The following is a 13750-nucleotide window of genomic DNA, read 5'->3' on the forward strand; positions in this document are numbered from 1 at the left end:
CTTTAACAATCAATTAGCGCACTCCTTATCCACAAGATCATATCATCTGTGAACACAAGAGTTCTACTTCTTCTTTTCCCATTTGGATGCCTTATACTTCACTTTCTTGCCTATTTTCTCTGGCTAGAACCTCCAGTAAAATGTTGATCAGAAACGGTGAGAATGGACAAACCACTGCAGAAATCACATTGTGATCTTTGTGCCCTTTGTTATAAAAACTTGGAAAGCAATATATAAACCACGAGACTGAAAAAAAGAAGCCAAGAAACAAAACCAGCTGTATATCATTGTCATTGCCACCCACAACATACCTTGGGAGTTGTGCTTTAACTTGTTTCTGACATAGATTATGGTACCTCTCCACTTTAAGAAATCCCTGATTCAACATTCTCTGGCAGACCAAGTCCATTCTTTTACAAACCTACAGGGAGAAAAAAGAACAACAAAAATCAATAACCAAATTAATAACAGACAATTAACAGAGACTCATAACTGATGGCTTAAAGCTCTCTGTATCCTACTATTGTTCCTCAGTTTGCTGTATGTACCTTTTTTTTTTTTGAGACAGTCTCACTTTGTTGCTTAGGCTGGAGTGCAGTGGCGTGATCTCAGCTCAGTGCAATCTCCGCCTCCCAGGTTCAAGTGATTCTGCAGCAACTGAGTCATCAACCTAAGGTTAATTCTCACCATATGGGGTAGATGTTGCAGTACAAGATATGGATGATTAGGAGCTGTCTTATGCTTCTTTCCATCTCATCCAAGCACAAATGATCAACAAATGTTTGTTGAAACAAAATGCTGATGAAACTCTTGATGTAAGTTGTTTTCTTCTGAGAACACAGGGCTGACAAAAATTCTGGCAAACTGGGTTGAAGCTTGAGAAGGCTTTAATATTCTAATAATAAAACCAGATATTTAAAGCACAATAAACTTTAAGTACAAAGTAATTTCTTTTTTTTTCTTTTGAGACAGAGTCTCGCTCTGTCGCCCAGGCTTGAGTGCAGTGGCACAATGTTGGCTCACCGCAAACTCCCCCTTCCGGGTTCATGCCATTCTCCTGTCTCAGCCTCTCGAGCTGGGACTACAGGCGCCCGCCACCACGCCCGGCTAATTTTTTATATTTTTAGTAGAGACGGGGTTTCACCGCGTTAGCCAGGATGGTCTCGATCTCCTGACCTTGTGATTTGCCAGCCTCAGCCTCCCAAAGTGCTGGGATTACAGGTGTGAGCCACCGCGCCTGGCCAGTAATTTCTAATAAGTAATGTTTGTTTGTTTGTTTTTCAGACAGAGTTTCACTCTGTCACCCAGGTTGAAGTGCAGTGGCATGATCTCGGTTCACTGCAAACTCCATCTCCCAGGTTCAAGTGATTCTCCTGCCTCAGCCTCCCGAGTAGCTGGGATTACAGTTACGCGCCACCACGCCCAGCTAATTTTTGCATTCTAAGTAGAGATGGGGTTTCACCATGTTGGCCAGGCTGATCTTGAACTCCTGGCCTCAGGTGATCCGCCCACCTTGGCCTCCCAAAGTGTGGGGATTACAGGTGTGAGCCACCCTGCCTGGCCAATATGTTAAAATACAGCAGAATCTATTTCTAACTAAACTAAACCAGTTATCAGTATTTGTTCAATGTCTACTGAAAAAAACAAAGACATAAACCCAGTACATATCAACATATGTAACTGCTTTTAATGAAAAGTAACTTTTTTCTAAAACAAAACATTTAGTGATTAGCCTTATTTTATATTTCTGCAAGGCTTTTTGATATGTGGTTTAATATAACACAGGTCAACTTTCATACCTGTCTCTGCATTCAATCAATTGAGGTATTCTTACCTCAGAAAATTCTGGAAAATACAAGAACACACAAGTGCACGTTTCATTAGCTATCAGTGTGATGCCATCATGTTATCAAATGTCACGTGGCTACTGGAAAACTCCATGTATAATTGTGGAAAAAATGAGCGTGCCAAACATAAATAAAACCTTAGTACTATATAAAAAAAAATACTTTAGAACTTATGGACCCTGTGACAGGATCTTGGAAACCTCTCTGGGGTTTCTGGACAACACTTTGAGAACCAGTGCTCCAATCCTGAATAATCACATGACCACAAACACCAGTACTGAACTTCATGTGGGGAAAAAAAAAACTTTTATTATGTTATTGAAGGAAAGAAAATGGAGTGTCTATGTGTGTGAAATGAGGGCAACAAGGCTAACTTCTCAACTTATTAGGAAGTTAACAGACAATATCAAATAGAAGAAAATCAGCCAAAAGACTTGAAAGTGGTGCCTCTGGGGAATAAAAACTGGGGACTATAAAAACTATGTTTTGTTGTTAAAACTATTTGATATTTTATTTTACTTATTTATTTATTTTTAGAGGCAGTCTTGCTCTGTTGCCCAGGCTGGAGTGCAGTGGCGTGATCTTGGCTCACTGCCACCTCCATCTCCTGGGTTCAAGTGATTCTCCTGCTTCAGCCTCCCAAGTAGCTGAGATTACAGATGCCTGCCACCACATCTGGCTAATTTTTCCTATTTTTAGTAGAGACAGGGCTTCACCATGTTGGTTAGCCTAGTCTTGAACTCCTGACCTCAAGTGATCTCCCTGCCTTGGCCTCCAGAAGTGCTGGGATCACAGGCGTTGAGCACTGCACCCAGCCTATTTGATACATTAAATCATCAGATGAGTAGATAGTGGATTTAAAAATAAACTGAGGTACCCTGTAACACAACCTTGTAGAAAAACAATTCTGGTCTCTGTAGACTCTACAACCTTGTTGATAATTTCTGAGAGAAATAATTTTTATCAGCAATATATTTACAAAGACAAAAATTAAAGTCAATTACTGCTGTAACAATTTTCAAGGTCCAGTCAAAATTATTTTACTAGTTTTGCTGCACTGAATCTACTAACTTCTAGGGTTTAGATATCTTTCAATAACCTATAAACTCAAATGAATATGAGTGCTGATTAGCATAAGTATTTAAGTACTGACTGGATGATACGAGTAAGAATAAATAACCAGACAGGCCCAACTAAGGAAGATTTCACATGACAGAAGATTTGAATCAGGCTTTGAAGGAGGAGAGGGCAAAGACTGCTAAGTTAGATGTAACGGTGTATGCAAAGGCACAAAGTCTAGAATGAACAAACCGTTAGTGAGCAAACTACTTCCGAAGACATGTGAGATGTGTGGGCCAAACTGACAGGAATAAAATTTCCCATGTTTTGAGTTGAGAAATCAGGTAAGTAACTTTAAAAAGAGAATGAATGGCCAGGAGCAGTGGCTCACGCCTGTAATCCCAGCACTTTGGGAGACCGAGGTGGGCAGATCACTTGAGGTCAGCAGTTCGAGACCAGCCTGTCCAACGTGATGAACCCTCATATACAAATTAGCTGGGTGTGGTGGCAGGCGCCTGTAATTCCAGCTACTTGGGAATGCGAGGCAGGAGAATTGCTTAACCAGGAAGGTGGAGGTTGCAGTGGGCTGAGATCGCACCAATGCACTCCAGTCTGGATGACAGAATGAGACTCTGTGTCAGAAAAAAAAAAAAAAAAAAAGAGAATGACCACCCTTCTGCAGAAGTTGGACTTAATTAATAAAAAAGAAGAAAAGAAAAGAAAAAGACTACCCATCTTTTTGGTTATTTTCTGCAAGCACGATCTTACCAGGACTAAAGAGATGGTTCTGGAAATTTCACTGGAGACAGTGAAATAAATGTACATGGACCCCAAATGAAGTGAAAGACAAGAAAAAAAAGGCCTATAAACGGAGCCTCAACTGACATTTATAATTAAAAGCTGATAAAAAGATTAGAGAATAGGAGGTCACAAAGACAAATTAGAGTAACACTACACAAGCCAACATCAAAAAGATTTTAAGCATAGCCAGGTGCAGAGGCATGGGCCTTTAGTTCCAGCTTCCCAGCTACTTGGGAAGCTGAGGTGGAGGATCACTAGGGCCCAGGAGTTTGAGGCTGTAGTGTATGATGATCACACCTGCACTACTCTATTCTGGGCAACATAGCAAGACCTCGTTCCAAAAGAAAAAAAAAAGAAAAATTCTTTTAAGCATTAGGCAATATTGTAAGGAAAGAACAGTATTTAATGTGGTAGTTTTCCTGTATATTCAAATGTTCAAGGAGCACTGACTAACCAATAGCACAAAAACACAAAAGATCATTCATCTTTCAGCAAGGCACATCAGCTGAGGTCAGAAGTTCGAGACCAGCCTGGTCAACATGGTGAAATCTCATCTCTACTAAAAATACAAAAATTAGCCGGGCATGGTGGCAGGTGTCTGTAATCCCAGCTATTTGGGAGGCTGAGGCAGGAAGGTCGCTTGAACCTGAGAGGTGAAGGTTGCAGTGAGCTGAGATTGCGCCACTGCACTCCAGCCTGGGTGACAGAGACTCCATCTCAAAAATAAAACAAAAAAACAAAAGAGATCACACATCTTTTGTTTAGGGTTCAGAAAGAAGTCACATCTGGAAAAAAGAAATATACTAAATTGCCCCAGGGCAAGCAATTTAACGATAGCTGCTGATAATGTATGCTAACTTGTAACTCAAATTATCTCATTTAAAGTGTAGCTCTAAATTTAGGCATATTTTAATAATTTCCCAAAGCTAAAGGGAAGAAATTTTATTTCCTCAGTGACTACAACTAAACAAAAATCCTAGCAATTTGGCAATTTACCCAAGACAGTAAAATAAAATCCTGAAGCCTAATATATGGAGCCTAAAGATGATGACTATGTCAAAAACTATCAGGGCACTGAAAGATTAGGAAAAGTATATACCATAAAGACAAAAGGGCATGAACAGAATAAATCACTGAAGAACAAAGATATATAGCTTGGGCTCCTGTTACTTACTGTTCTACTGTAAGAGAATAAATGTAGTTTTGTTAGTTGTGGTCAGTAATGAAAAATTTTCTTTGTTTTTAGATTTGTTGTGCTACCATGGTCCTTCTTAATAATGCAAGACACACAGGCTATACATTTGTGAAACGTGATTTTCCTGTTTAATCTTTAATATCAAGTCTTCTTTGTTTGAGATGGAGTTTCGCTCTCGTTGCCCAGGCTGGAATGCAGTGATCTCCACTCACTGCAACCTTCGCCTCCCGGGTTCAAGTGATTCTCTCGCCTCAGCCTCCCAAGTAGTTGGCATTATAGACGCCCGCCACCACTCCCGGGTAATTTTTTGTGTTTTTAGTAGAGACGGTTGGTCAGGCTGGTGTCGAACTCCTGACCTCAGGTGATCTACTCGTCTCAGCCTCCCAAAGTGCTGGGATTACAGGCATGAGCCACCATGCCTTGTCTTAACTAATTATTTTTAAAAAAATTTTATTTCTTTAAGTTTTAACTGTTTCTAAGATGCACATTTTTAAACATCTGACAGTGGAATAGACCTACGATACATAATGTCTTAGAATTATAATTGGTGGCATTTTTTTCTTGGATGCCTTGAAATATGGTATGCTCAACTCCTTCAATTTTAAGACGCTGTAGAGACTTACAGACACGTTACCAATTAATAACAACTTTTCTGGGAAAAAAAAAGGTACCACCACGATAATATACATAAAAATTGATCAAGATGCATTGATTTCAAAAATGTTAAATATGAAACTCTTATATCTTAGAATTAAGGAAATACTGTAATGGAAGCCATTTTTTTTTTTTTTTTTAGACAGGCTCTCCCTCTGTTGCCCAGGCTGGAGTGCAGTGGCACGATCACGGCTCACTGAGGCTTCCACCTCCCTGGGGCTCAGGCAATCCTCCCACCTCAGCCTCCTGGGCTCAAGTGATCCACCCACCTCGGTCTCCCAAAAGTGTTAGGATTACAGGCATGAACCACTGTGCCCAGCTGGAACCCGTTCTCTGTTCATCTTACACAATGATAATTCCAATGTAGTAAGTGCAAAAATGATGCTATGGAAACTTAGAAATATTACCTACATAAACTTCAGAGAAGAATTACAGAAAGAGGTATATGCCAAAGGTACAAATATTTTCTAGGAGAGGGAAAACAGGAAAAAGCATGTGTTTGAAGAGGCCCAAGATATTCAGGAAACTGAAGAGCTTGATGTTTGTTTCAATCAATCTTAAGTACAAGATGCTAGAAATAGGTGTTTAAGGAAAACCTCTATTAAAGGTTATCTTTTGCTCCCAGTCTCAAAAATTAGGAAGTTGGATTTATATGCACAGGTCATCCTTTTAACATAGTATCTTCTTCAATCTTGTAAGAATCCATACTACTCATTTTATCAAGGTATGCAGATATATCTGGTGTCTTTTAAGAAATGATGATGATAAGAGATAGAAATCGTTTTGTTTTTTAAAATGACCTTATTTGCTCCACCCACCAAAAGCTGTCAACCCTGAAGGTTCTCAAAAACAGTTTCTTAAATCTGACTGGTCTGTGAAATAAAAAAGCTGGGGGGATAGGAGGACGGTTGACCAGTAATCTAGAACATTTACAATTTCACATATCCAAATTCAAGCTTATCTGAATCCCTCTAAGTCATTCTTCTCCAATCACTTCATTACTTTACACATCGTTTTTTTCTGCTGGGAATGCTCTTCTTCTACCTTTATTAACTGGATAAAAACTTATTATCTTTTGTTTGTCACCCAGGCTGGAGTGCAGTGGTGGGATCTCGGCTCACTGCAAGCTCCGCCTCCTGGGTTCACGCCATTCTCCTGGCTCAGCCTCCCGAGTAGCTGGGACTACAGGTGCCCGCCACCTCACCCGGCTAGTTTTTTTGTATTTTTTAGTAGAGACGGGGTTTCACCGTGTTAGCCAGGATGGTCTTGATCTCCTGACCTTGTGATCCGCCCGTCTCGGCCTTCCAAAGTGCTGGGATTACAGGCTTGAGCCACTGCGCCCGTCCTATAAAAACTTATTATCTTGAGGAGGTCTTTCCTGATTAAGTCCTAATTAACCTCAACACTCATATTTACCATCTTTGCATTTGTTATCCTGGTGCTATGCAAGTGTGCTCAAGGAAGGTACGTATATTTTTTCTTGATGACAATACAGTGGACAGAGTTACTGACTGAACCTCTTTACTTTGTGAGAACAGGAAGAATGAACTGCCCCCAAGAGATTATAATTTCTTACCTGTACTTATGCACTCATTAATAAAATCAACAGCCTGAAGAGACAGTGGGAGAAAAAACCAAAAAATAGCAATAGAGTGTATTCTCTGGAATACAGCAATACAGAGCAGTGGTCCTCAAAGTGTGGTCTGGGCAGTGGGAGATCCCCAGGGTCCCGGAGACCATTTCAGGAGGTTTGCAAGACCAAACTATTCTCAGATTCTCAGAGTACCAAGAAGTTATTTGCCTTTTCCACTTATTCTCTCACAAGTATCCTGTGGAATTTTCCAGAAGCAATATGACATGTGCTGACATTATTGTTCTGACAGCTAATGGAATATGTTCTGCGTATTCTTGTGTTTTCTAGAATTTTCCAAGGTAAGTTCTCTGGGTCTTCAATAACTTTTAAAAGTGTAAAGGTGTCTTCAGACCAAAAAAACTGAGAACTCTTGCGCAGATTGAGAGATACAATGAAGACAGCTTGCCTACTTAAAAACGAAAACAAAAAAAGAAGTAATGGTTCTTCATTTTCCTTCATATTTCCTACCAACCAACCCACTCTACAACTAAAATTTTCTAACATATTTGAAGAAAAGATGCGAAAGGAACTATAAATAGGTAACAGATTTAATTAGCTAAAGTGCTCCAGAGAAATATCTTGAGACAAAAGCATGCATTTATGTATTTTGTTGCTGACTGGAAAATTCATTCCAGAAAATAAGCAAGAATTCTCAACTTAACCTTTAGTCAAATTCAAGTGCTGAACCACTAAGAGAATTCCAATTAAAATAAGAGCTCCAGTTGAACCACAGAGGAAAAAAATTGATAGTATCTCTCTAAAACATCTTTTAAAAGCCTCCTGTAGGGCAGGTAAAATTATATAATGCAGTGTTTGAAACAGGATAATTTTTTTCCCTTTTTATATTGTACTTTAAATAAATAGAAAATTTTTTTTCCCCTTTTTATACTGTGCAGGGGCTCACATCTGTAATCCCAGCATTTTGGAAGGCTGAGGTGGGCGGACCACTTGAGCACAGGAGTTTAAACTTAAGACCAGCCTGGGCAACGCGGAGAAACCTCATCTCCACAAAAAATACACAAAATCAAGGCTTCAGTGAGCTGTGATTGCGCCACTGCATTCCAGCCTGGGCGACAGAGGGAGACCCTGTCTCAAAAATTAAAAATAAATAAATAATTTAAAAAGCTCCCCATACTTGTTTTTCAGCAGGTGAGAATATAATGCTCATGAGCATTACATAGGTTCAAAGTTAGCTCTGATCTACTCCTGAAGGTAGGATCTCACTTCTTTTTTCTTTTTTTGAAACAGAATTTCGCTCTGTCACCCAGGCTGGAGTGCAGTGGCACCATCTCAGTTCACTGCAGCCTCCACCTCCCGGGTTGAAGTGATTCTCCTGCCTCAGCCTCCTGAGTAGCTGGGATTACAGGCGTGTGCCACCACGCCTGGCCAATTTTTTATATTTTTGGTAGAGATGGGGGTTTCACCATGTTGGCCAGGCTGGTATCGAACTCCTGACCTCAAGTGATGCGACCACCTTGGCCTCCCAAAGTGCTGGGATTACTGGCGTGAGCCACCGTGCTCGGCCAGGCTCTCACTTCTTAACCTTTGCCATTTGTTTCAAAGTCTCTCACCCAACCTGCCAAGGGGGCCCGGGTGACATACTAACGCTGCATCAGCACAAATTTGTCTGTTTTACTGGAAAAACAACTCAAAGTACATGTTTTGTTATTTCAAAGGTTGTGTTCAGCCAAATAATTTTACATTGGAGGAGTCAAATATTTAGGGAGTAATTTCTGTGAAACCACCAGACTCATGATACATCTTTTGATCAATAGTCAATGGCCAAAAAATAAAATAAAATGAAATAAAAAAATCCAGGCCTAGGTGGGTGGATTGCCTGAGCTCAGGAGTTCAAGATCAGCCTTGGCAACATGGTGAAACCCCATCTCTACAAAATACAAAAAATGAGCAGGGCATGGTGGCATGCGCCTGTAGTTCCAGCTACTCAGGAGGCTGAGGCAGGAGAATTGCTTCAACCTGGGAGGTGGAGGTTGCAGTGAGCCGAGATGGCACCACTGCACTCCAGCCTGGGTGACAGAGCAAGACTCTGTCTCAAAAAAAAAAAAAAAAAAATCCAATTTATTTTTATTTTTTTTGAGATGGCGATCTCGGCTCACTGCAACCCCCGCCTCCCGGGTTCAAGCGATTCTCCCACCTCAGTCTCCCGAGCAGCTGGGATTACAGGTACCCACCAACACGCCTGGCTAATTTTTGTATTTTTATAAAGATGGGGTTTCACCACGTTGGCCAGCTGGTCTTGAACTCCTGACCTCAGGTGATCCGCCCACCTCAGCCTCCCAAAGTGTTGGCATTACAGGCGTGAGCCACCATGCCCAGCCAAAAATCCAATTTAAAAAGGCATTCACACAGTCCCTTGGAAATCAGTTATTCATGGTAAGAGGAAACAAAGATTATTATCAACTAAACAGTACAAATAACTGAAAAATGTTATTGTAGCAATTTCATCCTAGAGCAAATCTTTTAAAGAAAATGCAGAGTAATAAGTACATGGATTGTGTACCTGTTGTCTACATTAGGTGCTAAGCATAGTTGTAACTGAGGTCCCAATAAGACAAGTAAACTGAGAAGGAAGAAAAAAAGTCCCTGAACAATATATAAACTAGCTCACCAGCTACCTAATAGCTGACATTTAGCTTCATGAAAAGTAATTCTGTTCTTAATATTACCCCCTTCAAAGCATATCCAGCCTTAATTCCACTAAAAAATATACTTACAATGAAGAGAACTATGTAACTTATATGTCAGATAGCAGCATATACTAAAGTCCCTTGATATTTTGCAAACGATTCTTTTTTTTTTTTGAGACAGAGTCTCGCTCTGTTGCCCAGGCTGGAGTGCAGTGGCCAGATCTCAGCTCACTGCAAGCTCCGCCTCCCGGGTTTACACCATTCTCCTGCCTCAGCCTCCCGGGTAGCTGGGACTACAGGCGCCCGCCACCTCGCCCGGCTAGTTTTTTGTATTTTTTAGTAGAGACGGGGTTTCACCGTGTTAGCCAGGATGGTCTCGATCTCCTGACCTCGTGATCCGCCCGTCTCGGCCTCCCAAAGTGCTGGGATTACAGGCTTGAGCCACCGCGCCCGGCCCGATTCTTTAGGTATAAATGGCTACTTAAGAAGGCATGTACAGTACACCTAGACACTCTCTTGACTGCCAATTTCAGAAAAGATCATAATTAAATTAATGCTGACACCTAGTGGCAAGAAAGAACATCTTTCTTTTATAACGTTACCTAAATTGCACCTTCCAAGCAAAGACGCTTCCAAATCCCCACAAAAGATTATCCATTTAATCTATTCAAGAATTATCCATTAGCCTTAAGTAAAGAAAAACAGTTCCCCATTACTAAAAAATCATATTTGCAGATGTAGAACGGGGCAGAATCTTTTCCTGGGGGTGGGCAATGGTACTGAAGGGACTCCTTATGAAAAATCTGTTTGAAATTACAAATTTATAACCTTAAAAGGCCAGAAAACTGCTTAAAATTTAAGAATGCAGCTGAATATCTCACCTGACAGAGATGTCATTTATTCATAAATTGTGGGATGTGTTTTAACTCTGGTTAGGACAGGCTGGTTCCCCTGCTCCCCCTACAACTTTACATTTTTTTTTAATAGTAATATGATCAACAAACAAAACTCCCATTTTTCTCAACACTTACAAAACAGAACTGTGAATATTCCAAGCTTTACCAAGCCATTGTCTCGTTGAATGGTTCAATTCAATCAAATGTTATATGCCCAATTTCCCCAACACCATGAATGTACAGCGCGAATTTTGATTAAACGCCATCATTTGTAAAAATCTGAAGGAATATTTAAGATTCTACATGAAATTCTAGGATGAAAATGTTTTGGAAATTCAGAGGCAATCAACTGTGAAATATCTATTTTCAGCTGAAGAAATTTTCCATCCTGCAGACTGGTATGGTTGAACTGCTGTGTTGACTAGAAAAAGAATTGGCCATCAGTTTGAATTAATATTTATAAGCTCTCTTTTAAAAATAAGTTACGATTTCTTTTAAAAATGCAATTATAATCCACTTGAAACTGGAGGAGTAAGCCTACAATACAGCATATTGAGTAATAAGGAAATGTTATACACAGCACATTCAGAGATATGCCTTTGTCCTCTTAAAAACAATTCCCAGCACAGATTTAGCTTCTCCATAGAATCGGTTTGCAATCATTTCAAAATGTCCACCTCCTTCAATTTATTTACCACTTAAAAATACATTCATTGAAAGGCAGCAAAATATCTAACTGAACTAACATTCACCACACCTTCAGTCAAACCTCTGGAGTGAAGTAAAAGCCCAATGGCAAATTCATTATTTTTAAAAATCATGGACTGAACTATTGTGATTTTAAGGTATAAAGAAACCTCTCCTAAAGCAGGTGGGTGGGCGTAAATCACTAGTTAAAAATAAATTGCAAAAGAGAAAAAACCCGTCAAGGGTAAGTTGCTTCACTACGGTGGGAAGCGTTAAGATGAGGCAAAGCAGAAATGGTCATTTCCCAAGGCTCTACTTCAGTGGTCAACTAAGGCGCTGGGGCTAAGGCTAAGTAAACACGTTTGAATTCTTCGGAACCTCTACCTGGTGTGGGGCAGCTGAGCCACCCTACTCTACTCAATCTTCTCGAACAAGGAAACTTGGGTGGTTGGGGTGGGGAACAATACGTTATTCTTGCAAGATAAACCAAGCCTGGCTGGGATCATCTGCCTACTTCTGAGTTTTCTCCCCCAACCCAGGCCGGGGACTGGAAGCCGCATACAAAAGGCAGGCGACAAGACCTCTCGGGGTCCACTCTCAGGCCAGGCGGAAGGTGGAAAGACCAATTCCGCTACCCCTCCCGTAGAGGGCCCGCTTCCGGGAGGGGGGCAAGGAGCCCCGAGGGCGAAGTTCCCTCAAGAAGTAACCCCAGCTCCGCAGCTAGGACGCAACTGGGAACCAGCCCAGTCCTGCTGACTGACGCCAAGGGAGAGTTCGGAACCGGAGCGGCGCCCTCCCGGATCTGTAGCCGGCTGGGGCTCGCGGGGGGATCCCTCCCCGGGGAACGCGCTCCCTTCTTCTCCCCTCCCAGACCTCGGCCGGGGGGAGAGGGAGGCAGGAGTTGTGCGGGGGCCTCACCAGGCGGAGCTGGCTAATTTCGTCGTAGGACATAAAGCTGAGGATGTTCTCGATGGCTACGATGGGCAGCGCCACAAGCGTGTTGTTTTGAGGCAGCTGGTCCGGAGCCAGCGCCGGGGCTGGCAGCGCCTGGGACCCCGGTTGTGGGTGCTGTGGCGGGGGCGGTGGGGGCTGTCGCTGGGTAGAGCCGGAGGCCAAAGAGGAGCCGCCGTCGCCGTGGCTGCCGCCTCCCTCCTCTGCCATCCGGTCCTCCGCCGCCGCCGCCATTTTGGGGGTTTGATTCCTTACCCCCGCTGCAAGGGGAACAGGGACACTTCCGGTGCGTCACTTCCTCCTCCTGCAGCCGCCGGGGAAGGGGTACCTGGAGGAGTGGGGAGGAGCCTGTGGGCTAACAGGCGGAGAGGACTGACAGGATACCTTTCAAGTGGAAGGCAGGGAAGATCATGTAAACCCCAAGAAAGGTGATCATCCTAGACCCTTTTGTCTAAGATTAGTAACTACTTGAGAGCAAGGAAACACTATTTATTAAAATGAACTTCACTGTGCAGTTTTCTTAAAGGGCTTCCTGACAAAGGATGATAAAGATATTGCCTAATAAGTGTAGATGGAAATAATGTAGTTACACTAGCACCATTTTTCAGGAATCGTAGAAATGATTGATTTAGGCAAATAAAAAGGTGTAAAATATCAATAAGAACTACAACATGGATGAACCGTGAGAACATATTAAGTGAAAGAAGTTAGACACAAAGGACCACATAGTGTATGATTGCATTTATATAGAATGTCTGAAATAGGCAAATCCATAGAGATAAAAAGTAGATTAGTGGTCTCCAGAGGCTGGGGGAAATGGGGAAATGACTGCTAACAGGTGAAGGGTTTCATTTTTGGGGTGATAAAAATGCTCTGGAATTAGTGGTGATGATTACACAACCGTAGGAATATGCAAAAACCACTGAATTACTATATGCTTTAATGAATTTTATCATATATGAACTATAGTCTAATAACTGATTTAGGCAAGAATCATCAAAAGGTACTAAAACTAGGAGGTAAACGTGATGAGGAACGTGATATTTACATTGTCTCAAAATAACTCCCCATAAATTATATATTATTTACAAAGATTAAAAGAAATAGTTTACAAGGCCGGGTGTGGTGACTCATGCCTGTAACTCCAGCACTTTGTAAGGCTGAAGCAGGAGAATCACTTTAACCCAGGAGTTGGAGACCAGCCTGGGCAACATGGAGAAACCCCATCTCTATAAAAAAAAATACAAAAAATTCGCCAAATGTGGTGGCAGCACCTGTGGTCCCAGCTATTCGGGAGGCTGAGATGGGAGGATTGCTTGAGTCACAGAAGTTCGAGGCTGCAGTGAACTGTCAGCCCACCGCTGCACTCCAGCCTGGGC

At 41.7% G+C, this 13750-nt stretch overlaps 1 protein-coding gene across 2 annotated transcripts in view; it reads right to left on the reverse strand.

Moving 5' to 3' along the window:
- FBXO28 (F-box protein 28) overlaps positions 1 to 12642 on the reverse strand; it is a 44742-nt gene extending 32100 nt beyond the window's left edge. For both annotated transcript variants that reach the window (XM_025382238.1, XM_025382228.1), the window contains exons 1-2: positions 12339 to 12642; positions 312 to 421 (exon numbers count right to left, since the gene is read on the reverse strand). In XM_025382238.1, coding sequence (XP_025238023.1) covers positions 312 to 421; positions 12339 to 12605 — 377 coding nt within the window. In that variant the 5' untranslated portion in view covers positions 12606 to 12642. The remainder of the gene's footprint in view (positions 1 to 311; positions 422 to 12338) is intronic.
- Between the last annotated feature and the right edge of the window lie 1108 nt (positions 12643 to 13750).

Source organism: Theropithecus gelada, chromosome 1 (genome assembly GCF_003255815.1).
Source record: "Theropithecus gelada isolate Dixy chromosome 1, Tgel_1.0, whole genome shotgun sequence".
In the NCBI taxonomy this organism is placed as follows: Eukaryota; Metazoa; Chordata; class Mammalia; order Primates; family Cercopithecidae; genus Theropithecus; species Theropithecus gelada.